Here is a 27,244-nt window from a genome sequence, read left to right on the forward strand (position 1 = left end):
TTGAGAACTGTTTCCACACATGCAGAAAGAAATGTACTAGGTTGCTTACTGGCTCACTGCTGCTTTTAATGGTGAAAAATGAAAGTCTGCCCATAACTGGGAAACGAATCTGTTCAATATGATCTATTCATAAAGTAGCTATTATGAAGAACTTAAAAGGAGTGAACTAGATCAATGATTCAGTAGAGTTCTCTAAGGTTGGATGGAAAAAAAAGTGAGTTTTAGAATGATACAATTTATGAGATTTTAATAGCATATTTAAAAAACAAGTTTTAGAATGATATAGTTTATGTAGATCTTTTTTATGGACACTTCTATATGTATAGAAAACATTTAAATTTGGGGGAGAAAATGTATTTAGAATTTATATTAGCTCTAGATTTCTGGACAAGATGTAAAAGTAGGGGAGGGGAAGAAGAAGAACTAAGAGGACAAGGACAACGTCACTTTGTAATGTTTTATTTCTTTAAGGGAATTTGTCAAAGTACTCACAATTACCCTTCTTGGTTCTACATAAATGTATTCTCTTTATTTAAGGGTATTTTTAAAATTAGAAAATAGCTTAAAGACTAAGCCTGTTTAAGGTGTATCAATGTAATTATCCTCTGTAGAAAAAGCATACTTTTCTAAAAAAGCATTTCTTTCTTTATTTATTTATTCATTTGTTTATTTATTTATTTTATTTTATTGAATCACCATGTGGAAAGTTACAAAGTTCTCAGGCTTATGTCTCAGTTATACAATGCTTAAATACCTGTCCCTTCACCAGTACCAATATTCCACCACCAAAAAACCCAATATAGCTCCCACCCCCCCACCACTGCCTGCGTAACTGATAAATTTCACTTCATTTTCTCTTTACCTTGATTACATTCCATATTTCAACACAAAACTCACTATTGTTGTTGGAGTCCCCCCCACCCAAGGAAAAAAACAGCCCTACTGAGAAGGAAGCATTTGATAATTAGTTTTCCATTGCTGAGAATGAAGAGATATGCAGTCCCGTGGCCACTATTGTTTAGGATTTCTGTCTTTTAGTATTTTAGTAATTAAGTCCAGGGAGATTTATGTTAGAAATCGCATCATTTCCCTTCCTGGGGCAGCATGGGGCAATGGCTTAGTTCACAGTCTAGAGACATGGCTGCAAGCACTTGCTGGGACCAAAAGTAGTCTAGCTGGCCTCTGGATCTTGGTCAATCAGTAGCAAAGCGGCCGCACAAAAGCGTGGCCACCCGGGTCGAATCTTGGCAGAGCACGAGCCGGTATCGGCCCCGGCCCAAGACTGCCCAAGCGTCCCGCTGTTTCAAGTTTATAACATTTTTTTTCCCCTCCTTCCCGTGCCACCAAGTTCATACCTGTTTAATAGTCCTCATAATATGGCGGATGCCACACGGCTTAAAGAAGCATTCCTTTAAACAAGTGCATATAACTAAATTGTTTTAAAAAATACTTTATCTAATTTGAATTTTTTGTAGTTACATTTGAGATTTTTTTGTTTCTATAATTTGTATACTGCCATATATTTTTCTTAAGTAGCATAAATGTAAGTTATTAAAAGCTTACTTCTTAGTGTACCTCCTCAAAGTTTTCCAAAGCTTTCCTGGAAACTTTTATTCCATTCAGATTTCTGGAGTGGTAAACATCTCTTCTCTGCTAAAAGTGACATCACTGTCACTGTCACCCCATTGTTCATCGATTTGCTCAAGTGGGCCCCAGTAACATCTCCATGGTGAGACTTGTTTTGACTGTTTTTGGCATATTGAATATGCCACGGGTAGCTTGCCAGGCTCTGCCGTCTGGGCGAGATACTCTTGATAGCTTGCCGGGCTCTCCGAGAGGGGCGGAGGAATCGTACCCGGGCTGGCCGTGTGCAAGGTAAATGCCCTACCACTGTGCTATTGCTCCAACCCTAAAAGTGACATATTTATATTATTTTTTATTTTTATTTTTTGGCCGGCTGAAGCGATAGCACAGTGGTAGGGCCTTCGCCTTTCATGCGGTCGACCTATGTTCGATTCCTCCACCCCCTCAGAGAGCCTGACAAGCTACTGAGAGTATCGCACCCGCACAGCAGAGCCTGGCAAGCTACCCATGACGTATTGGATATGCCCAAAACAGTGACAATAAGTCTCACAATGAGAGGCGTTACTGGTGCCCGCTCGAACAAATCGATGAGCAACGGGATGACAGTGACGGTGACAGTGATTTTTTGGCCTTGGGGTACACAGGGTGGTCTCAGGAGTTACTCCAGGCTCTATGCTTAGAAATTACTCTTGAGTGCTTGGAGGACCGTTTGGGAATACCAGTGATTGACTCAGGTCGGCCACATGCAAGGCAAGCACCCTACCGATTATAGTATCTCTCCAGGGCCCTGAAAATGACATCTCTGAGTAGTAATCTATCCACAAGCAGGAATGTGCTAACATTTTCTTTCCTTTAGAAAGATATCAGGGAGATGGACGTTCAGATGTTATCTGAGAGAACTGTTAAGCTGCATTGCTCTTACTATGACTGTCCTGTGCTGTGGTACTACTTCTGCTCACAGGGAGGAATCCTTTCTGAGGGGGTGTGGCCACAGACCTTAGATGTCACCATGAGATGTCAACCATTTCCTTCTACTTAGTAGAATGAGAGGGCAGTGAGTTGGTCTAATGTGGTGTTCTGTGCCCTAGTAGGAATGTTGGGTACTCTGGTAGCTCTCCTGTTTTCTTTCTTATATTCTTTTGCTGCCTTTTATAATCTCATGTCTCCCGGAGATAGAGTGTGTGTGGTGGTGTGCCTGTCTGTCCATCTGTGTGCATGCAGATCCCACACTGGCTATAAACCAGCAAGTTAGTTTTGTTGAGCCCCAGGTTCTTTGGTTGTAAACTGGAGGCTAACTAACTTCATACCATTGTAATTTTAATAGGATTAAATGAGCCAATAGGGACAGTAAAGGTTCACCCACAGATTCAGGTGGTATTGTGGCCATCATTAATTACTCTTTCACTCCTTTGACCAGTACTGAATGAATAAACTACAGGCCCCATGGTGACACAGTTACCCCAGATACATAACTAAGATTTAAACCCAAACCCAAACTCATATCCTATTCTCAGCTTCCTTACAACTTCCTTGCAACTTCCTCCCTATGCTCAACTTCCCTTCTATTCTTGACTTCAACCACTCATATCCAATTCTCAACTTTTCCTTATAGGTATATGGGCATTGGGATAGGTTGGTTATTTATTTTCTCTGTAATCCAGCCTCACCATTTTTTTCTTTTTTCTTTTTCATTTTATCTTTTGGGCCACACCTGGTGGTGCTTAGGGCTTATTCCTGACTCTGCACTCAGAGATCACTGCTGGCAGGTCTCAGGGGACCGTATCAGGGTGCCAGGAATATTGTACGTGACTTGGCTCAGTCACGGACAAGGCAAGCATCTTACCTGCTGTACTATCTCACCAGCCTTCAGTTTCACCTCTTAAAAAAAAAGTTGTTTTTAAGTTAGGTTCATAGCTAACACTATTGGAACAGGGGGATGACCCAATGATGCTCGGCCTTGAGGTGTAACTGATTCTACAATTTGTGCTTAGGGACCACTAGGACCTCACCCACAGGGATGGTGGGAGGCAGGTGATGCACTGCTGGGCTCTTTGCTTGGCCACTACTTGGCCCTTTGTCTTACCGCTTAATCTTCTATTTTCTGCTCTGAGGTTCTGATACCATTTATCAAGCTGTTTCAAGTACCCACCTGTCTTCCTAGTAGCACTGTTGTACCGTTGTTCATCGATTTGCTCAAGCGGGCACCAGTAACGTCTCCATTGTGAGACTTGTTGTTACTGTTTTTGGCATATCCAATACACCGTGGGTAGCTTGCCAGGCTCTGCTGTGCGGGCAGGATACCCTTGGTAGCTTGCTGGACTCTCTGAGAGGGATGGAGTAAGATCTCCTTTATTCTAAATGCCCCATTACTCTACATTTTCTCATTTTTTAAAACCACACCTGCTATGCTTAGGGGCTACTCCTGGTTCTGTGCTTAGAGGTCATACACAGCGGTGTTTGGGGATGATATGGTGCCAGGTATTGAACCCAAGGCATCTGTAAGCAGAGCATGCACTCAACCTTTTGGAGCTTAATCCCTAGCCTATAAGCTTTATCACATAGTTTTTCAAAAATACTTTTATTTTATGAAATATTTTTATTTACAACAGCCTTTCAGTGAAAGCTGTTATTCCAATATATTCATTTTATAGTGGCCTGATATGAGCATAATAAGTGCAGGTGGGGGTAAGAGCATGGTAACTCCCTGGGGGTGTGGGTCGAGCACCTGAGAACCTGAAGCCGGGGTCCATGGTACTGCAGGGTGGGCCCCTCCTGGGATCGAGAGTGCAGGGTCTAAAGAGAGAGAAGTGTGTTGCTGTGGACTGACTCATGTTCCCCCAAGATTCCTGTGTTGAAGCCCCAACCCCCAGGGTGACAATGTGTGGTAATAGGTTTGGGGGAGATGATGTGGCAGTGGAAACATCAGCTCTCAGGGTAAACTGAGTCCCCCTTTCAGGAGAGATGTAGAGAGCTGTCTCTGTCTCTGTCACATGAGAACACAGGAGCAAGTGTCTGTGAGCATGGTAGAAGTCTCACCCCAGGACTCTACGAGGATGGCCTCCTGCTCTGTGCTTTCTAGCCTTTAGAACTGTGAGGAAATGAATTTTTCTGTGGTTTGACACTCATCCCGTGGTATTTTGTTAGAGCATCCAAAGAAAGGCATTTGCTGTGACTTAAGTGGAGCAAGGAGGGGCTGGAGAGATATTACAGTGGGTAAGCGCTTGCCTGGCATGCAGCTGACCAGGGATCAATCCCTAGCATCCCATGTGGCCTCCAGGGGACTGGCAGGAGTGATTCCTGAGCACAGAGCCAGGAGTAAACCCTGAGGATCACTGGGAGTGGCTTCCCCCGGAAAACCCAATCAGTTAATTAATCAATTGAGTAAGGAGAGCCTGAGTTGGGAATGGAGGGCTAGGACCCACCTCCCAGGAATCAGCACTCACTAAGGTAGGGGGAAACCTAATCTGCCGTGGTAGAGTGAACCCTTTCCAGAACCTTCCAGGCTGTTCTAGAGAACTCAGTGAGCCTTGGCATGTGCTCACTGAGCATTCTCAGTGTAGACACTCCCTGGTGTAGCGCCCTGGTCTGTTCACTCCTCACAAGTTCTGCTAGGTGTGTGTGTTTGCTTTTCTCCTCCCTGATTTATGCTTCTTACCCAGCCCAAACCAGTGTGTGTGTGTGTGTGTGTGTGTGTGTGTGTGTGTGTGTGTGTGTGTTGCTCCTCCCTAGTATGTGTTAATTTTATACAGCCCCAGGTCGAACAGCTTCTAATGATTTGATTCTAGGCACTGTCTACTTGGTGAAGCCTAAATCCATCCTGAGGGTGGGTGGCTAATATTTGGGCTTACCGAGGTTTCTGCCTAAGCAGTGATAATCGAGGTGTCTGGGGCTACATCAGCAGAAATGGTCTTTCGATTCCTTTCCTCTTATATCATTGGATTTTGTTTCTTAGAAAACTCCCTTTTTTTTTCTTTTCTAAAGCTACATCTGGTGGAGCCAGAGTGTATGTATTTGGGGGTGGGAAGCAGATTCTATTAGGTATCAGGGATCAAATCAGGGGCTCTCCCATGCAAAGTGGGCACTCCAGTCCTTTGAAACATCTTCCAGGTCAGTGAATTCTTGTGATACAAGACTCTGAGCAGATGTTGAGTGGCATTTGCTTTTCTACTTTGCTCTTATCCTATTCTTAATGATTCATCAATGTTTAAAATGTTGACCTTCTTCTAAAGCCAAATCAAACATACATTTAAGTTCCTTATTGAGTGCACTGTGGTTGCTGGCAGCATAATTATCTGAAAGTGTTCTACTTCTTGCCTAGGTTTGACTGCATTAGGGACTCTAGAATAGTGACAGTACATTGATTTACCTGCCATGAATGCACTATAGGACAAGGGGATTCTGCTCTTCTTCCTTGATCTTCCACCAACCAACCACTCTATCTCTCTGGGCCTTTTTATTTCCTGCCTCTCTAAGTTAGAAAGAGGGTTGGATTTGATTCCCTGTTTTTTTTTGTTCCCAGTCTCCTAATATTTTGTTCTATGTTGGTTGATTTTAGTGTAAGGGGAAAAAATACACATTAGATATACTCCTCCCTTTATCCCTGCTCAGACCCCAACTTTGTGTTCTGCTGGTAAAATCCAGCAAGTCCACTCATCCAAAACACACTCATGCCTTGCCTATCTAAAGGGACTATCAGCCATGACAGCAATATGATTTATTAGAATATTGACTGTCATCAGTATAGAGAATTTTCTTTCTTTAAGGCCCATTGATGGGGCTGGAGTGATAGTACAGTGGGTAGAGCATTTGCCTTGCATGGGGACAACCTGGGTTCGATTCCCAGCATCCCATATGGTCCTCCGAGCACCACCAGGAGTAATTCCTGAGTGCAAAGTCAGGAGTAACCAACCCCTGTGCATTGCCTGTTGTGACCCAAAAAAGCAAAAAAAAAAAAAAAAAAAAAAAAAAGCCCATTGCCTTTAGTTTCTGCATGGCTTTACCATTGTGACCTTTGCAGTTTGGAATTATTTCTTGCGTGTTTTTGTTTGATTAGGAGCCTACATTAGGACATTTCTGTATGTTTACAGTGAGTTATGGAGTGGTGAAGAAATGCGCTGCTATGGAGCAAATGGAGTGCACTCTTTGCAGGGTTCACTGATATCTGTAGAGGAGAATGGCTCTCCAGGGCCATACCTCTGTCCTGTAGCTCAAAACCCATTGACTTGAATGAAAACCAGAACCCTAAGCTTAAGCAAATTCTCCATAGACCGGCTCAGACAGAATTTGCATATGCCTTGGCATTTCTTGCTGAAATGTTCGCATTTTATTGGATGCCGGCTTACGTACCTGCACATTGTTGTAGAGTCTTTCCTTACCTGTATTTGATCTTCTCAAGATTCCTCTATGGTACCCAAAGCAGCTCTGTTAATTCTGCAGAGATGCTCACTTCTAGGCTGCCTATGTTGTGGATTTTCACTGCTTTGGCTCACACACAGCCATTGTGAAAACACATTAATTAGCACTGTTTGTCATAACCTTTCATTCCACATCAACCAGTGGAAAAGTAAATAGCAATCAGCCAGATAGCACCAATGAGTCAATACAGTTGGATTAGGTTAGACAAAATGCTAACAATGCCAAGTGCTCAGCCTCTCTCTCTCTGCCTTTTGACGCCACCATTGTTTCTATGGACTAAATAGATAGTTGAAGAAATAAATAAACAGTTGAAGAAAACCCTGTCAGCTTTTAATGAATTTTGCTTTATGTTGGTTCTGTGAGTTATCTCGTGGTCATTTTTATGAGCTGGATTGTGTCTCCTCTCTTCACCCCACTTCAATCACTCACATGTCAGACCTCATTTGGACACAAGGTCTTTAAAAAAGTGGTTATGTTAAAATGAGATTGCTTGGATGGGTTCTAATCCAGGATGACCTGTGAGGAGAAGTGATTGTAACACAAACATACCACAGCAGACAGCACAAGCACATGAAGATACCAAGAGAAGGAGCTCCATGAGCTAAGGAAGGTCTTTTCAGGGCACGATAACAGCCTGGTAGCCTCCAGAAAGGTCAGGGAATAGAATGTATTGTATTAGCCACAGTCTGTGGTATTTGTTTCCGTAGCCCTAGCGAGCCAGTGCAGCCCTGCAGGTTTCACTTCCCTTCTCCCTAACCCTGGGCCTTTGTTGGGCCACTCTAGGGTCATGGCACTGGCTGCCTCACAAGGGTGTGAAGATTCTGTGTCACATAAGACCTTTACACAGAATAGAGCAGACAACTGAGGGCCCTAAGCAAAACAGGAAGTGTTTTGTGGAACTGAAGTCCAGCAAGCAGCCCCAAGTAGCTCTTTAACCAGCTCTCTGTTGGATCGGAGCCTGGTTCGCTCCATCCAGGAGCTCTGGCTTCTCTGGGCAGGCGTCATTCTCAGAGATCCGCCGTGCAGAGGCGGGTTCAGGCTCAGGTCACCCAGGATCAAGTCCAGTTGAAAAGAAGGCTGTAGAAATTCTCTTAACTTCTGCCTAGAAAATAAACAATATCCATTGTGCTAGTTGCTTACAGGTCGGATTTGGGGTTCATACAGCCCACTCCCTCTTCCGTAGAAATGTCCTTCACATGTTTGAATGGCCCTCTTGGGGATTTTTCTTCAACCCCCATAGGAGGCCATCCCCTTTCAAACATCCTATCCCAACACTCCCTGTCTCTTTTTCTTGCTACTACTCTTTTCATTTTTTGTTAGGAATCTTTGAGTTGTACCCACTTCCTGCTGTGATCTGGCCAAAGTTATGAACAGTGGGATTATTGTTTTGATTCAGTTATGGCATTGCTTCAACCTGAATTTGGGTTAACTTGTTTAGATGCTTCAAATTTGGTGTAGGGTCAAGTAAAACTTTTGAAGACTTCTTCAACTTAATTGCTATCCCAAATGGCAGTGTTTTGTTTACCTGAGAACCATGGGGTTGCTATTATTGAACCTATTCTATGTGTATCACAGGCCTATAATGAAAATTACAACTTTTTAATCAGAATCATGGTGTGTGTACATGAGTGTCCAGTCACATGTCTTTTTACCTAAATAGAAACATAATAACAAAATAGTGTATTGTGTCTTCCAATTAACTTATTATACCCTGTTTAAATATTATTGCATTACCTAAAGATATAAGCAATCCAAGAAGAAGCAAACAGCAAGCTTAAAAGAACAATGGCACAGTGAACTGGCCAGTGTCACTGTAATTACACTGTTAGTTTATCAGTCACTTGGAGAGATTTAAGGCAGCAAAATAAAGGAGGAATTAGAATCAGCAGAGATGCAGACTTCTTTCTTAACCTTTTCCTCCTGTAGGAAAAAAAAATGAACATAGTAGCTGCTGGAAACATTCATCATTAAATGAATATTCTTTCCTCTCCCTTTTACTTTTTGGAAACAGAGTGAGGCTCCTAGAATGGGGCAATAGACACCTAAGCCCGGTTAGAATTAGAAGCTTGCTGGTTTGCAGGGTCTCTGTTGGATGTTTACTTGGCTAACATCTACTTAACACAGGCATGCTACTGACTCCCAACTATGTGGATTCTACACTGGGAAAATAAGCCTGTGAGCACACGAGAATCCTGGTATCTGCTTGTGCACATGTGCTGTGGATTCACTATGTGGTTCCATGGGATAAGAAAACTGTAGTTAGTTCATCGATGAATAATAGTGTGTCTACAGAAATGACTAGATTGTTTTTAACCAGAATCTATGAGCACACATCAAAAGTTTACCAAATATGGACAGCTTTTCCCTCCTATTATTATAGTTCTGGGCCTTTTAAAAAAGATGATGCATTCTTTCCTATACTCATCACTTATTCCTATAGCGTAATCATGCATGTTTACAAATATGTGCATAGCTTATAACTTGTTCATGATTGTTTTGCTGGTACTTAGCAGAGGGTGTTAAATATTTGTTGAAGTTCTATTTAAAGCAGTCATATTTTCCGTCTTGTCCATGGTTATTTATTGAGTTACTGCCTTATAACAAGCACTAGAGATAAATCCCAGCCAACACAATGTGAAACAGCCCTGGGCCTGCTGGCACAGCCTGTTCTGTCAGCAGATGCCCACAGCGGAGAAAGGGATGAGGAGGGAGGGGCCGGGAATGTGGCTCAGTGGTAGAGCACTTACCTTGCATATGTGAGGCCCTGAATTGCAATTTCAACACAACACAGTTCTCTGGGTACTTTCAGGAATGAGTCCTAAAGCACCAAACCGGGACTACCTCCAAGTGTATCAGGGTAAAATCCTGTTACCACAAAAGCATGAGGAGAGGCACATGATGCTGTGAACACATGTAAAGGAGTTTGGGTCAAATTCAAAGCTTCTTGTTGTGGATCACAGGTTTGATCTCCAGCACTGCATATGGTCCCCATAAGTATTCCCAGGAGTGATCCTTGAGCACAGATCTAGGAGGAAGCCTTAAGCACCACCAGATATAGCCTGACACCTTCCTTTTAAAAAATAATCAATTAATCTTTAAAGTAAAGCCAGACATTTTATTTGAAAATAATTCTGCTGATGAGGGTGAAACCACACCTATAATATATGGTGTCCATCAGTTTTGTTTCTAACGCTTAAGTGCTTAAAAGATACAATAATTCTTTTCAGTTTTTATTTTATTTCCAGTGTTTACATGGTTGTCTTTCTCATGCCTAATTTGAATTTTTTAAATCTTTGTAATCTTATTGATATATGGTTATCAAAAGGTACCTGTCTCACAATACAAATGCAGAAATCCATAGGAATATATTCTCTAGACAACGAAGGACTCTGTAATTACAAATCTCCTAAAAATCATTGCTTTTGGTATATTGTCTAGTTCCCTGTAGATTTGTTTATGTACTAATATCACTTTAATATAGACACCACACAGACAGACGGACAGACACACACACACAGACACACAGACATACACACTCCGTGTTGTGATACGAAGACCAGAAAGTCATTGTTTTAAGAGACTCCCCTAGAATGGACCAAACATGATAACCTCTTAGTATCTATATTGCAAATCATAATTCCCAAAAGTAGAGAGAGAGTATGGGGAATATTGTTTGCCATGGAGGTAGGGGGAATGTGGGAAAGGGGGGTATATGGGGGATATTGGTGTTGGGGAATGTGCACTGGTGGAGGGATGGGTATTTGATCATTGTCAGATTGTAACACAAACATGAAAACTTGTAACTATCTCTCAGTGATTCAATAAAATTTAAAAAAGAGAGACTCATCTAGAAGTTCTCAACAGGAGATATCAAGAAAGATATGAAGGGGCATTTTCAAGTTGTTGCAAATACTGATATTTAACAACAATGGGATGCAAACCTTTTGCCATGAATTGGGGGCTTCTGTAGGATTATTAAACCATTCAGAATGATATGGGTTCATTGGGAAACACTGTTCTTAAGAAGACAATTTTTTGGGGGGGGGACTCTCATTTGACCATTTTACTTGAGATCCTATTAAATCACATTATTACAGATTCATAGAGAGCTCAAGCAATTCAGACTCCTTTTGTGAACAAAGACGGACATGGCCTTCCCTTCCCAGGGCCTCAGTCTCCTCCCATTATGGCTATAGATTGTACCACACCCTCATGGAAGCAAAGGTGATCACCAGGGAGTGAGGTAGAGAGATGAATCCTACCTAAAACATCCAGGGAAGAGGTTTCTGGAAGGGCTGTCTCCTGTCAAGAATACTCACAGTCAGAGGCACCAGTGCTCGGCTTACGATAAGTTCAGAGTTCATCTTCAGGTATTCTGAGCCCAGCCCAGGGAAGGGCAGCTCAGCCTCGTGACTCAGTGGCAACACCTCCTCCTGCTTTCTGGCTGCTCTTGATGCCAGAGTATGTGTGGTAGCGGTGGGAATTCCAGGGAAGATCAGTGAAGATCCCTGCATACAGACAATCCTGGCAGTGGGGACAGGGAATGGAAGAAAGGGCCCTGAAGAGGGCAAGAAAGAGGTGGGGGTGGGGAAGATAGTGCCAACAGTGAAACAGCACTTTGTGGTGGGAGGTACAGGGGCATAGTCTTTGGAAGTTCAGTAAACTAAAATTGAACTTCAGAGGCCTAAATCTTACTTTGAAATGATTTAGATAGATATATACCCATCTTTTAGATATACACCTGCTTTCCTAAACTGACTACATCCATCACTATTGCACTGTCGCTGTAGCACTGTCATCCTGTTGTTCATCAATTTGCTAAAGCAGGCACCAGTAACGTCTCCATTGTGAGACTTGTTGTTACTGTTTTTGGCATATCAAATATGCCACGGGTAGCTTGCCAGGCTCTGCCATGTGGGCGGGATACTCTCAGTAGCTTTCCGGGCTCTTCGAGAGAGACAGAGGAATCGAACCCGTGTTGGCCATGTGCAAGGTAAATGCCCTACCCGCTATGCTATCACTCCAGTTACAATACTACTAGTTTGTTACTATACTAAACCATTACTATACTATACCATCACTATACTCTATGTACTATACCATCACTATATTAGTTCATTAATATGAATCAGTGATTTTGCTAGAAAGTGTTTTGTTCTTGGGGGAGAGCAAGTGCTCATAGAAGTGGTTATCTGAAGTAACAGAATCTTAATTTTTGAGGGGGTGTGGGGGGGAGCATGAGAGGACAGGGAAGGATAATAGTGGCACATTCATTAATACTTGGTGCTTTTTCTTTCTTTTGTTTAAAACTTTATTGAACCATTGTGAGATAGACCCTTACAAAGCTGTTCATGATTAAATTTCAGTCATATAGTATTCCAACACCCATCCCTCCACCAGTGTACATTTCCCAGCACCAGTGTCCCCAGTTTCCCTCCCATCACCCCCCACTCCTCACCGTTCTCCCCCCCATCTATGGCAGGTGCTTTTCTTCTCTCTCTCTCTCTCTCTCTCTCTCTCTCTCTCTCTCTCTCTCTCTCGCTCTCGCTCTCTCTCCTTTTGGGCATGTGGTTTGCAATATTGATACTGAAAGCTTATCAAGAATATCCCTTTACCCACTTTTAACCCTCAGTTCTTGTCCAGCGTGATCGTTCCCAGCTATTATTGTCATACTGGTCTCTTCTCTATCTTACCTACCCGCAGCCCTACACACACTTGTGGTTAGTTGCTTGGTACTTTTTCATCATACCCATCATGGTGCTCAGGAGTCACTCACATTGGTGTTTGGGGGGGCCATATGGTACAGGGGACCCAACTGACATGTCAAGTCCTCCAGCCCTTTGAACCGGGCTGGCCTGCTGTTGAGTTACTGGGAGGGGGACAGTCATACCCCATGGTTCCCAGGGACCACAGGGGACAGTACCAGGGAAACCAGCTAGTGCTGTGAATTGAACCCGGGGCTCCCACATATAAAACATGTGGTTCAGCCCTGTGAGGTGCTCCCTGACCCCAAGCACCAGAATCTGCACTGTGGTTAGCAACTGATGTCTGTCTTTGTGATAGTAATCGGAATCATCTTTCTTTGGGGGGATAAGTTTGTTTGGACCTTAAAAGTGATGCTCTGGGAAAAATGGAACCCAACCTGTGTGTGAGCCATATTCTAAGAAAAGCTAAACTGATCAATAATATACTAGGCAGATGATAGGCTGTGGTATGAATAGCCTATTTATTTTCATTAGGAATGCTAAAACTGACAGCCAGGCACAGCTGAGGAAATTGCCCCAGTGGTGTGGCCCCTATTGAAATGTTGCTGTCTGAGTGTGTTTGGTTGCTATTCCGTTAGTCTGTCTTCCGCCCTCCGGCCCCGAGTAGTGCTTGTCAACATTGGCATTGTGTGAGCATCTAGAACAAGGATTGTGTAACATTTTCGGTCTCCTTTCTCCACTTCCCAGAATAAAAATCAGCCTTCATCTGGGTCGTTTGTCTCACTTATTTTCTAGGAACTTTTATGTTCTTCCAATGATGATTTTGCAGACAGCTCACTTCTCAGTCATTTAACTCACATGAGAACACTCTGTGCTTGGTGCTTCCTTTCTGTCTCAGCTCTGACCCTTATCGAGTACACCTGCTTGGGTCTACCTTTGTTGGACTGTGTGTTAATCTGGAGTGAACAATAATTTCAGGAGTAGGTGTGGACTGAAAAAAGTACCTTCATCTTTTCATAAATCATAATTTTGCTCCTTCTGAAACTGTTACAGACCCTATTTTCTGTAGGCAGACCCTTGAGGTTTTATTTAAAAATTTTTTTTACATATAAATCTTTGTGTTTTAATATACAATCTGACTATAAACTTAAAAAGTTAGTTAACTTACTGTGGTATATACCCACAGTAGCTGTTTAAAAAATACTTGGGAGTTAGCATAAAAAACAAGAAAGATCTATACACTGAAAGCTGTTATACATTGTTTAAGATATAGAAGACCCAAATAAATGGACTGTCATCCCATGTTCATGAATCACAATAATAATGATTATTATGGTTACCCTGCTTCCCATTGTTTCTTTGCTCACTGCCTTTGTCCATTGCTTCGAACCCAGGTGCCTAAGAACTCCCAGGGGTGTGTATGACTCTAAAGAGCAGATGGCCCCAAACTTACTTGTCAAAAAAAAAAATACTCTGCCCCCTGGAGATCTCCCTTCTTTGAAAGTGAACAGTAAGTGATCACTTACTTTTGTTGTCATGCCACCTCCACCAAATCATACAAGCTCTCCTGCCACATACAAACACACAAACACACACACAATGTTGCCCACTTCTAGAGCCACCGTCTTTAATGTATTTGTTTCTATATCTGTCCCTTCAACAGGGAGGTGGGGAGGATTGTCTATATGCTTATTCCCCAGAAGTGCAGCTTTGTGTGTGGGACACGGGGGCTTGTAGGTGCTCCTGGAGCAAAATGCATGTTCCTTGTGGATCAGAGGCACTCAGTCTGATAAGTTGTTAAAATTAGGAGAACAATGTATAACAATTAACAACTGTAAGGAATGGCAGGGTGACTGAGAATTAATTGTATCTACATCTTGACAACTGTCTGTCTGGGGAACTAAAGTATCAGTTATCTTTCTTGACATAACTAAATCAGTTTATCCTGCTCATAAAGTGAACTGTGGTGGTATAAGAAATTCAAGTTTCATTAGTATTTTCCCTACATTTTCGTTAATATAGAGTAAAGGTGTTTGACAAATTCAATTTTTTTTTCTAAATTAGTAATTTGGGCTTTCCATGGTAGAGTATTTTCTGATGAATTGTTCTCTCCACATCAGTGTGTTCTTATTTGCACAAGTATTTTCTTACACCAAACTACCTTTTCCAAATTTGCATTCAGGAATCACTCCACATAGGCTCAAGGGACCATGTGGGATGCCAGGGATTGAACCTGGGTCAGCTGCGTGTAAGGCAAGCACCTTACCTGCTATACTATTACTTTGGCCTGTAGAGGCATTGTTGTTTTGTTTTGTTTGGGGGCATACCTGATGGGGCTCAGGGCATTCCTGGTGGTGCTTGGGGGAACATATATGTTTGTAAGTGCCTAAACCGCTGTCCTATCGCTCTGCCGCACCGCCCCTTCCTCCCAATTTGCCTTTTAATCTTGCCTCCTTTGATGCTTTCTACTGGTCTCCTGCACTTGGGACAGGATGCTGCTTCTGAGCCGTTTCATTAAAGATGTTCCCGACCCCACCGCACCCTGAAAGACGATGAGGAACATGTACTTGGCGTGAACAGAAACTGCTCCAGTAACACATAAGTTCCCTTTAATTAGCTAGTCCTGTTAATCATGGGCTCTGGTTACTGACGTAGCACGCTGTAGACTGTGAGGCTTAGAGGCAGAACAGAAGGTTGTTTCCTCACAGCAACAAAAGTTGAAAGTCCAGGAGCCCGGCCGGTGTCAGCTGGGCTGCTCTCTCCCAACTCCCCTTGCCTTCCTCTCTCAGTTCTCTGCTCTCTTCACTCCCTCTTTCTTCTCTCTTCCACCTTTCCTCTCCCTGTTTCTCTCCTCTCTCTGCTGTCTCTCTCTCCTCCCCCTCCTCTCTCTGTCCCCTTCTCTCCCTGACCTCGCTCTCCTCTCTCTCCCTCTCTTCTCTCTCTCCTCTCCCTCTCTTCTCTCTCTCTCTCTTTCTTCTGTCTGTCCTCTCTTCCCCCCCCTCTCTCCTCTCTCTCCTCTCCTCCCTTTCTCATCTTCCTCTGGCCTTCACAATTCTCTCTGCAGCTCTTGCCATCCCACCTCTCCCCTCCAGCACACCCCTATGCCCTGTGACCCCTTTGACCTTAGTTGCCTCTTTACAGGCCTGTCTCCAAACACAGCCACACTCAGAGGTACTAGGGTTAGAACTTAGTGCTTTAATATGTGGCTTTGGAGTGGAGGCAACACAGCTTAGCACTTGTGAATCAAATATAACTAAGACAGTCTGTTTAGGTATTAAAAAGATTCTTTAGATTGTTAAAATACCTTATAATGACTATTAGATAAATATGTGATACTTACTTGCCTTTTCTTTGTTAAAAATGCTACTCCTTGCCCTGGCGATAGTTTTACTTTTGTCTAACAAAGAATGGGTGTTGTGGTCCTTCCAAGTGGTCCAGCAGGGTCGGTGCTTCTGCTCAGTCTTCTGTCTGACTCTCTCCCCAGAACCCATTGTCCTCTCTCCAGAACCCTGTCCTCTCTCTAGAACCTCATCCTTTCTCTCTGGAACCCCATCTTTTCTCTCTGGAACCCCATCCTTTCTTTCTGGAATTTCATCCTTCTCCCCAGTTACCCCGTCCTCTCTCTCTGGAACCCTGTCCCCCCACTCTGGAATCCTGTCCTGTCTCTGGAACCCTGTACTCTCTCTAAAACCCCATCATCCTTTCTCTCTGGAGCTCCATTCTCTCTCATCACTAACGCCATCCTCCCTCTCTTTCTGGAACCCTGTCCTCTCTCTAGAATCCCATCCTTTCTCTCTGGAACTCCATCCTCTCTCATAAGTAACATCATCCTCTCTCCAGAACTCTGTCCCCCTCCCCTCTCTCTGTGGTACCCTGCCCTCTCTCTGGAACCCTGACCTCTCTCTCTCTCTCTCTCTCCTTCTCTCTCTCTCTGGAACCCTGTCTTCTCTCTCTAGAACTGTCCTCTCTCTGAAATCCTGTCTTCTCTCTCTGGAACCCCGTCCTTTCTCTTTGGAGCCTTGTCCTCTCTTTCTGGATCCCTGACCTCTCTCTCCTGAACACTGGAACCCTGTCCTCTCCAGAACTTTGTGTCCTTTTTCTGGAACCCCATCTTCTCTTTCCTGACCTTGCTGGCTTCCCCAGAAAGGTTGCAGAGGAGCCAAGAGATATCATTCAGTGGAAGGACACATGCTTTGCATTTGTTAGGCCCTGGGTTTTATCCCAGCACCCTAAAGAAATAACTGGGCAGGATCCTCTCCTTTGCAATTTGGGGATAAAAGTTGAGTCAAAAGACAAAAAAGATACTTAGGTCCTCATCTTTCAGATACTAAAGTACGGGTGAGAGCAAAAGTACAGCAGGTAGGGCATTTGCCTTGCACATGGTCCACCCAATTTAACCCCTGGCACCCCAGATGGTCCCCTGAAGACCGCCAGAAAAATTTCTGAGCACAGAACCAGCTGGGTGTGGCCCTCAGAATAAATAAATAAAGTAACAAGTCTACATTATTGAGTGCTCTATTGGGGGCAATTCTCTGTGTTATCATCACGAGGCTGCAGAGCAGGTGTAAGGAAACGAGCTCAGAGATGAGGTAAATTGCTCTGGATGCTTCTTATTTTTTTTTATTCTCCTTTAAGGCACATGTTTGGTCTCAAGGGACTAGAAATGATGAGAGTAGAATGTGGGCAAGTGTGGAAGGCTCAGTCAAGTTCCCAACCTCTTGATTTGCTGGGGGCAATCTGAGACGCAGAACTATAGAACTTACAGGCTCACTGAACCCCATGTGGTAGAGGCTTAAGCTGAGTCTACCCCAAATCTGGGTCAATAGATTCACTCTGAATTATTTTAGGCCAGGACCTTTGAACTCAGACCTGGGTTAAAGGACAGTTGTCATAGAGACACAGGCTCAGAAGTGGCCTCGACCACAGTTCAGGATAGGCCAGTGATTTTTCACCTCTAGGTTCTGTCTGCAAAAAGTTCCTGCCAGTCTATGAGAAATTCATTGCTACTTAACTGCTAAATCTCTGCAGTGATAAAAATCAAACTGGCAAAACAATGCAGACCTTTGTCTCTCTGAAACAATGCTGCACCACGGGACCAAAATTCTAGCCAAGATGCAACAGCATGTTCTGCACTAACATTATTTGAATTAAATACTGCTTTCTAAAAAGTTTGAGATGTTCTATGACTGTGTTTTTGTTTATTGCTCTATGTCTTGTTCCATTTAAAATTCTGAGAGCAGTTTCATTTCATAGTATTACATTTAAAACAATACACAAAATACTATCACAAATAATATATTTATTATTATTATTACACTAACAATTTACAAAATACTTTTGTTTTCACTAGTCTGCATGTATGAGAAGGTGGGAAACCACTGAGATAAGCAGCGTGAACTCAAGACGTGATATCTACTTTTGACAGTGATATTGTAGGCATATATTTTAGGATGTTGCTTAGAATGAGCTTGATCATTGGTTCTCCATCCCGACTCAGTATCTGAATAAATCAGGAGTTTTCAGAACATGGCACCTGGGTTTCAACCCCAGGGATCTTTATTGAGATTGTGGGACTTGACATCTGTGGTCTTTTTTACAATGACTTCAGTCAATCTGATTTACAGCCAAACTTAATGAGAGTTGATGGGTTTGGCCATAGTTGGCAAACTATAACCTATAAATCAAATCTGGCCAGCTGCCTATTTTTGTATGACCCTTGAACTAAAAATACTTTCCTTATTTTAAATGGTTCATTAAAAATGGCAAGAATATTGCTATGCTAGGTATAAAAAATATATGAAACTTCAATTTCAGTTTTCATAATTCCAATTGTCTTGGAACTTAGACATCCATGCTCATTTACATGTTGCCTGTGGTTGGGTTTGCTCTACAACAGAGTCACAGTAGTTGCAAGGGGTTTACAAAGCCTGAGCTATTTTCTGCATTGCCCCTTAGTGAAAATATTTGTTGACCTCAAGAGTTAACCTAAGTAGAGGTCATCAACAGAGCTGGTTTAGAACTTTAAATGGAGACAGACATAGGTGTGTGCAAGTTGTGTTTATGTACTAGTTTCCCACAGTTTTGCTATAGTTGTTTATTTCTTTCCTGACAGAAGGCCCCTACTTGATGGCTCTGTAAGACATTTGCTCAACACAATTTTTTTTTTTTTGCTTTTTGGGTCACACCCGGCGATGCTCAGGGGTTACTCCTGTTTCTGCACTCAGGAATTACACCTGGCGGTGCTTGGAGGACCATATAAGATGCTGGGAATCGAACCCGGGTCGGCCACGTGCAAGGCAAATGCCCTACCCACTGTGCTATTACTCCAGCTCCACTCAACACAATTCTTTATCAAACAGGCTTGAGGGGCCAGAGAGATATAGCTCAACATGCTAAGTGACCACCCTCTCTACCCCCCTCCACACACAAGTACAGAACTGGATGACATCAAAAAAATAAAAGCAAAAAAGGATAACATCTTTTCCCCCTTCAAAACATAAAAGTATAGCAAACATGAATGTAATTTCCACAGAATAAGCTAAAGGACTATTTTTGTATTCCGCCAAAAATCTCTTAAAACCCATCGCACCTTTATTTCCTCTTTATCTTCTGTTCCAGCCACTATTCCAGTTTCCATTTCTATGTCCTCTGTTACAATTACTACTGCCAGTTGTATATCTCAGAGCATTTTTTTCTTGATCTGGTATTGGTAAAAGAGAGCAATGTTTACTGGAATGGCTTTAATATAAAAGTATAGTTGGTATAGTTGAGCAAGATTAGAAAAATACCAGATTATCCTATTGACTTCTTTATTTTACGTTTGAGTTTTCACCTCAGTCCTAGTTGAATTTAGAAAAGGAAAGAAACGAAAAGCATTCAGGTTAGGGAACTTATCTGAAAATGGAAACCAGCTGAATCAAGTAATCCCCACCATCAGGTTGTGTTTCATACATAGAAACAGCCACTGTTTGCTTCAAAACCAGCTTGTCCAGTTTGGGAGGAGAGACATGGCAACCTTGTAGGTTGGGTGCACCACTCTAGGCCTTTATTTTGTTGTACTCACATTTTGGCGGTGGAGATTGACAGGGGGAAAGTGAGATGTTGAGATATAATTACCAGTGTTTTAGAAAAACAGATAGGATATAATTCTGAGATTCTGAGAAATGAATATGTATCAGTTGAACTAATAGGAAAAAAGTATTTGATTTCCAAATGGCTTATTCGTCGTCCCTGGATGATAGTTTTTATTGACCTTGAGTCTCCTTGTGAAACTGCTTGGCATCTTGGGATTTGCAAGGAAGACCACATTCTTCTTCTCATGTTCTCATTTTCATCCTACCTCCACCCCCTCATAGTGGAGTGGCTGCCCTCCCTGGCGTGACTACCCTACAGCACCTGGAAGGAAGCCAGCAATGTCATTATAGATGGCAGTGTGCCCAGACTATCTTAAAAAAAGCATCTCCTCTGCTACTAATTAAGTTCCAGAAAGGATGGTATTCGTTTTTATATTAACACGCATTGTGAGAAGGCCGAAGGCAGTTAGAAGCAGTCGTCGTCTTGCTAAGAGCTTATGGTTAAATTTAATTGTCCTTTAGCTTCCCTCCTCCTAAGTTTGGAACACAGCTAGAGGATGGGAGAGCTTGGGCAGGGGAAAGGCTGGGTAAAATATTTGCTTTTTGTATAGATCATCTCAGGGCCTCAATTATTTTCCTTTGCTTCTTTTTTTTTTCTTTTCTTTTTTGTAGGGTTCTGTATATTGGTCTGGCTTGCAACACGGCTCGCTATATTTATATTTCCTACCTGGAAAATGCCTGGACTGTTCTCCCCATGGAAGTTCTTCAAGGTAAGCTAGCAGCTGGAATTAGAATTATTTGTCCCCCCCAACTGAACTTTGACTATTTAAAGCTCAGTGGCCGTTGGCATCTGACTACAAAGGAAGGGCGGCTCTGCTGGTTCACAGGCTGTGCAAGTGGAAGTTAAGGAAGAGATGACGTCAGGACTCTGATTCTTCAGTTACGATGAGTGTCGTTCTGCATTTGTTGAGCTGAACAATGCTAGGTTCAGACTTAGTGATTAAACACGGAAAGAAGAACTCCAGAATAAAATAACTCCCAGATACAGTGGTTCGATATTCAGCCAAAGGTGGTTTTAAACTATGAAAGGATTTGTCTTGGAAAGATTTTTGTGGTATTTCTGTAGGTTCACTATACTTTCTGGAAAAAGGAATGATTATTTTATATCTTCAGGTACACTTAGGCAGTTATTCTCCTATGAACCTTTTACACCTTTGTAAAAGTATCCAAACCTGAGTTCTTCCCTGACTTCAATATGTTTCATTCAATGTATAACTTAGAAAATAATTGTAGGATACTTTTACTTTGAGGGCTGAAAACATGGATTTCTCTCTCTCTCTCTCTCTCTCTCTCTCTCTCTCTCTCTTTCTCTCTCTCACTCGCTCGCTCGCTCTGTGTGTGTGTGTGTGTGTGTGTGTGGGTGTGGGTGGGTGGGTGGGTGTGTGTTTGGGGCCACACTGATGATGCTTAAGGCTTACTCCTGGCTCAAGGATCACTCCTAGTAGGGCTCAGGGGTTCATATGGAGTGCCTGGGTATGAACCTGAGCCAACCATGTATAAGACTTTAGCCATGTAAAAGGCCTTATCCATTGCACACTCTCTTCATCCAGATTTCTATCCAGACCTTGTTGACCTAATTTTACATAATCTGGACTATATTCTGAAAACCTTTTTAGCTTGGTTCACCCATTCGTGGTTGACATCATGATTCAAACAGTGTCAGAACAATATCACAGATTTGAGGTTTTCTGGGAGAGCCCAATATAAGTAATTACTAATTGTGTTATATAGTTTATGATGATATAAATTTTATCAGCTTTACAGTTTATCACATCATTTTTCTTTAACTAAGAATGTAAATGCAGCACAAGAAAGTAATTAGCTTCTGATTATGATACCTGAAATAAAAGATTCCCAATTATACACCTAGACAAAATGTACAGAACACAGACTCATTCTCAGTTTTCCCCTGGCAATGATAAAAACCATCCTACCCTTCTTAAAAGGAGATAAACTTATAATTTTATGTATATTGGAGTTATAAATTTCAGGTATACCATTTAACTGTGTTTTTCTCAGGACTGATGCAGTGCTGTGATTGATTAAAGGATATTTATAATACACGGAAACTGGAAAATCATTAAGAAATTAATGCTTGTAATAATTACAGTTCTGGAAGAATCATAGAGTGGAACACACATCTCAGCATTGTGTCCTTTATGGAGGACAAAGCGCTAAATGCAAACCATGGCAAAGACTGGTGCAGATACAAGGCTTATGCCACCCCGATTGCCAGCCCCGTTTCTGTTCCATTCTGTCGGGCAGCATCTTCACCTGACTCAGCCGTGGGATGTGTTGGTGTGCCATGCACAGCCACCATGAGGAGACCAGCCTGTGTGCCAGTACTGCCTACACTCTTCTACCATTATGCATGAATAAACAGTGCACATATGAAAACCAGTGGCTGTACCCTGAGTTCTACCTACCCTCTTCTATTATTATACATGAATAAACAGTGCACATGTGATTACCTAATATTCCATAATAACATCATGATAATCACATTACAGCATTACATGCCTACTTAATAATACAGGAATAAAATTACTCTGTCTTACAAATTAGATCAGAAATGGCATTTGCATAAATGACTCAAGAAAATAGAGCCTGAAAGAAGAGCCTTTTGATGAAATGGTTAAAGGGAGAGCAGAGCTGACCCGGGCCAGCTGTGTAGCTCAGTAGTGGACTGCTTGCCCTGCATATGTGAAGCCCTGCATTCTGTCCCTGCCTCTCTCTCTCTCTTTCTCTCTCTCTCTCTCTCTCTCTCTCACACACACACACACACACAGCTAAAAAACAATGCTGCTGTGAATCAAGAAGCTTTTCTTGGGAGTGGAGAGAAATTCTGCCTCCCATTTCACAGATGTTAAGGCATTTGCCTTCCACGTGGCCTGCCCTGATTAGATCCCTGGCACGACTTATGGTCCCCCAAGCTGGGCCAGGACTTATCCCTGAGCACAGAGTCAGGAATTGTCCCTAAGCACTGCCTGTATGCTCCCCCCCACCATTCAACCAACTAACAAACTTTCCCTGTTGCTTTATTAAAGATATACTAAATAGCTACTTTGAGTCAGGCAGTATGCTTCATGACCTGGGATTGTAATTAAAAAAATCAGTATACTACCTTAGGCCCTAAGGTTTCACTGTTTGTTCCAGAAGCCTGTAGTAAATGGATAAGCAGGTAATTACTATACATTCCCTCCAAGAAGGGGATGATTAGCTTGGTGAAGCCAGAAGCAGGATGTGGAGAGATAATTTGAAAGATTCCCTTAGGAAATGAACTGGGTTTGGAATGGTGCCTCAGAGCCTACCAGGTGGTCTGTGTGGAGTGAGCATTTGGGTATCACCAAGAACCATGTGCCAAATCACAGGTGTGGAAAGCTGACTGGCCCCCCCTGAGGGGCCCTAAGTGTGCACCTGTATCATTCCAGCTGCAAACCAGGAAGGTGCACAGTACTCTCTGCACCTTGGGGTGATTAGACCAGGGCTTCGGGGATTGCCCGTGCTCTAAAGGGAAGCAGGAATTCTGCCTCCCATGGCAGGTTACAGTTTCTACATGTGTGTTTCAGCTCTGTTTCCCCTGTGCCAGCAGGGACCTTGTTACTGAGCGGAAATGAGGAGGATCTGTAAATACAGAGTCTCCTCGTCTAACAGAGGGCTCAGTACCAGTTCCAAGAGCTCTTTGTGTCTAAAGCTGGTTTCATTCCCCAGAAGTGTGTGCTGAGTGTTTGACTATGCCACAGTGGGGAGAAATCCCTTGCTTTGCTTTGACACATGCCCATCCCTTGGCAAACTGTAAATAATCATGTGGGACTAATCTTTTGTCACAGGAACACATTTTTTTTTTGACCAAAAATGTTTATTTTGGCATTCTGGATTCCTCCACCTTTACAAGCTTTGTCCAAATGGCTATAAAGTTTCTATGCTATTTGTTTTATTGAGGATGCAGTAAAAAGGAGAAATAAGGGTGACAATGCACTGAGTGATTGAATGACAGGAAGGCTGCACTGCCATGATGCATGGCCCTTAGTTTCTTTCTGTTTGAAGGGGACTGGGCTTGTGGGGGCACACCCAACAGTGCTCAGGGGTGATTCCCGGTTCTGTGCCTGGCACTCTGTGCCCAGCAGTGCTTATATGCGCCCCTGTGGTTTGGAGATTGAACACAGGTGTCTTTGCATGTCTAAGCATGCAAAGCATGTGCTCAGCCTTTGTGCCATCTCTCTAGTCCATGCCTTCCTCTCTTGTGTGACCAATTACGTGAGGCTTACCAATGACCTAGTCTTTGGAACAGGAAGTGGGATGTTAGTCCTAACCATTGATAGGGAATGGTCAGCATTTTACTTCTTTAATTCTAAGCTAGGCTAAAAAATCAAAGGTGAGGTCTGTCTTTTATCCCTGTCACTCCTTGGCTAACCCCCCATTCACCAGGAGAAATGGTACCACATTGGCGGTGGTGGGGGGGGGACAACCTCATGAAGAGAAAGAGATAGGGATTCTTTTTCCTCCCTGTTTCTAATCACCCACCTCTTCGTCTTTGGGGTCACATGTAACAGAGGGAGGAAGACCCTCTGATGGCTTTTCCTCCTCAGAGTGTAGCACATAGAGATGGGGTAAATCAAAATTCTTGTTCTGTAGGTATCTAGAAAGAGCTGTGTGGGTATCTGTTTGGAGATCAAGGTAAGTCTGTCCATGCTATTGGGAACTGTTAGGATGCTTCTTTCTTACATTTTCATAGCAAATGTTCTCTTGTAGCCAATCCCTTTTAGCAGTCCAGCTCCCATATGTAGCAACTATGTCATTCTGTGAAGCAACTGACTGCTTTATAGAAAGAAGCAGAAAACAGATTTCCTACCCACAAAGAGCCTACAATTAATTTTAAAGAACCAGTGAATCCAAGCATTAGCACATCAGGTAGAAAAGCTTATGTTTCTTATTTTCAAAACTGTAAAAGTTTTCTCCTCTACTCTTTGTATAAGAACCCTTTAAATATTCATGATGGTGATCAGGAATTATAGACATTTCATAAACATCAAGCCAAAAAATGCTGTGCTCCTTTCAGCGTGACTATTGATTGTAAGACATTAAATTGAATGGAATCAAAACTATTCTTGTGGCTAAAATGTTCTTAAGGAGAGCCAGGTCAGGGCCAGACTGGCCCTCGCAGGGTCCTCTTGAGATACTTAAATTAATGGTGCATACAATGAGGACTGAAAACGAGGTCTGTATTGCATGCTGTTCTGCAGGATGCTGGAGCAATGGGAGCCAGGTTAAGATTCTGATGAAAAATGGACTTTTAATGTCACCAGTGGGAGGAGTAGAACTGACATTTATGAAGCTTTGCTCTCTTATTGAGCATGCCTCTTCAGCTGTATCAGGACCAGCTATCCTTCCTCTTGGCCTCCAAAGGGTAGGAAGAAATTGTGAAAAGATCACTACACAACATTATTGACAGTGGAAATTATAGACAAGATTCTTATCTGTTATTACTCCTCTGAAAAAATTTCTGTCTGACTTATCCTTGAAACAACAGGTACCTTGTCCATGTAGAGTCTCAGTGCAGCATTTTAGTTAAAAATTGGAATAGAGGAGCTGAAGCAATAGCACAGCGAGTAGGGCGTTTGCCTTGCACGTGGCCAACCCGGGTTCGATTCTCAGCATCCCATATGGTACCCTGAACACCACCAGGAGTAAACAGCCAGGAGTAAACCCTGTGCATCACTGAGTGTGACCCAAAAAGCAAAAAAAAAAAATTAGAATAGAACAGTTAGCAGTGTTACTGATAGAATTAATTTTTAATCAGAATAGTCTCACAAATTGTAATTTTGTTCTTTGCCATTTATAATTTTGTTTTTTGCCATTCTCATGTTTTACAGTTACTAAAATTTTTTTTTCAAAATAAGAATTACTTGGTGGCCCATTTAGAATTCAGTTTTTAAAGTCTTTTGCTCCCTTTTTGGGCAATTGCATCCATTTCTTTCTTTTTTTAATTTAAGGTACCATGATTTCAGAACTAGTAATGAAATGGTGTCATGTGTACAATATTCCAGCACCACGATCCCCAACAGGGTGTCTGCTTCCCTTCTCTATTATCTGGGGCTTTCTACCCTGTGCCCACTCCTTGGAAAGCTCAGTTCTGAGGACCAGTTCTTAGGTTCTGTTAACTACATCCATATTTATCTCACCTCTGGAATTTTCTCTTACTTATACACTGTGTTATACAGCTTAGTACTTAATTCCTCCCCACTTATAAGTACTAGCTTAAAATTCTTAGTTGTACTCTTAAATGAAAACATTGATGATTGTGTTTGTCTCTGTGTATACATATTTTTTAATAGAACCTTTTTAATAGGACCTATACTCAAATGGGTATAGGGACACTTGGGTCTTTCTTGACAAGGCTTTGCTGGGGCCATCAGAGCCAAACCTTGCGTTCTTTGTTATTTTTTTTTGCTTTTTGGGTCACACCTGACAAGGGGTTATTCCTGGCATTGCACTCATGAATTAACTCCTGGCAGTACTCGGGGGGCCATGGGAGCTGGGAATTGAACCAGGGTTGGCCTTACGCAAGGCAAATGCCCCACTATCGCTCCAGCCCCTACCTTGCATTCTTGAAGATCACCTGGGTTATACCTGTGGTGCCAGAGAAGGAGCTCAGGCCTCACATGTGGTAGACCCGTGCTCTAGCATTTGAACTCTCTCCAAGGCCCTTTTCAGTCCTTCAAAGAAACATGCATGCACACTTCCCCCTAAGGAAAGCTTTTTGGATCATTTTTAGCAGATTATTTATAACAAACAGTACAAAATAAATTATTTGAGATCTGGCTTTGGGGCAGGCTCAGGTGCTGGTAGTAGGATTTGAAATAATGGTGGTGGGAAGGTGTAATGGTGGTGAGATTGGTGCTGGAATATTGAATGTAATAAATTATTATGAACAACTTTATAAAAATAAAAAGAAAAGAAACATGCATATAGATACCATATAAATTTTGTTCAGTAGATTTTAAAGATCCCTACAAAATGCACTAACTTTTTAAATTTTTCAAACTCTTTAATATAGGAAGTTCTAGTCAAGAATTTACAAATATGAAGAACATTTGAAAACTCAACTTAGAAGCTACATGGTAGCTTGTTGTCACAGCACCATCAGTTGCATATCTATAGAAACATTATGATATTGTAATCATTTACTCATGATTCCACCTTTTACATCAGTTATTTGAGACAACTTCCTAAAGTGGGCAATGTTCTCAGAGCCATAACATGCTCAGGTTCTAGCAAAAACTATTGTTTACCCCAACTCTCCTGCTTGTAATCTGTGTATGCTGTAGACAAGATGCTCAGTCTTTCAAGCCTCAGACTGGTTGACTATAGACCAGGTTAATCTCAATATTCAGTAAATTATTCCAT

General features: G+C 42.4%; 1 protein-coding gene across 2 annotated transcripts in view; it reads left to right on the plus strand.

Moving 5' to 3' along the window:
• MFSD6 (major facilitator superfamily domain containing 6) overlaps positions 1–27,244 on the plus strand; it is a 78,998-nt gene that overhangs the window by 36,273 nt on the left and 15,481 nt on the right. For both annotated transcript variants that reach the window (XM_055120965.1, XM_055120963.1), the window contains exon 3: positions 20,450–20,547. In XM_055120965.1, the coding sequence (XP_054976940.1) occupies positions 20,450–20,547 (98 nt within the window). The remainder of the gene's footprint in view (positions 1–20,449; positions 20,548–27,244) is intronic.

This window comes from Sorex araneus, chromosome X (assembly GCF_027595985.1).
Source record: "Sorex araneus isolate mSorAra2 chromosome X, mSorAra2.pri, whole genome shotgun sequence".
In the NCBI taxonomy this organism is placed as follows: Eukaryota; Metazoa; Chordata; class Mammalia; order Eulipotyphla; family Soricidae; genus Sorex; species Sorex araneus.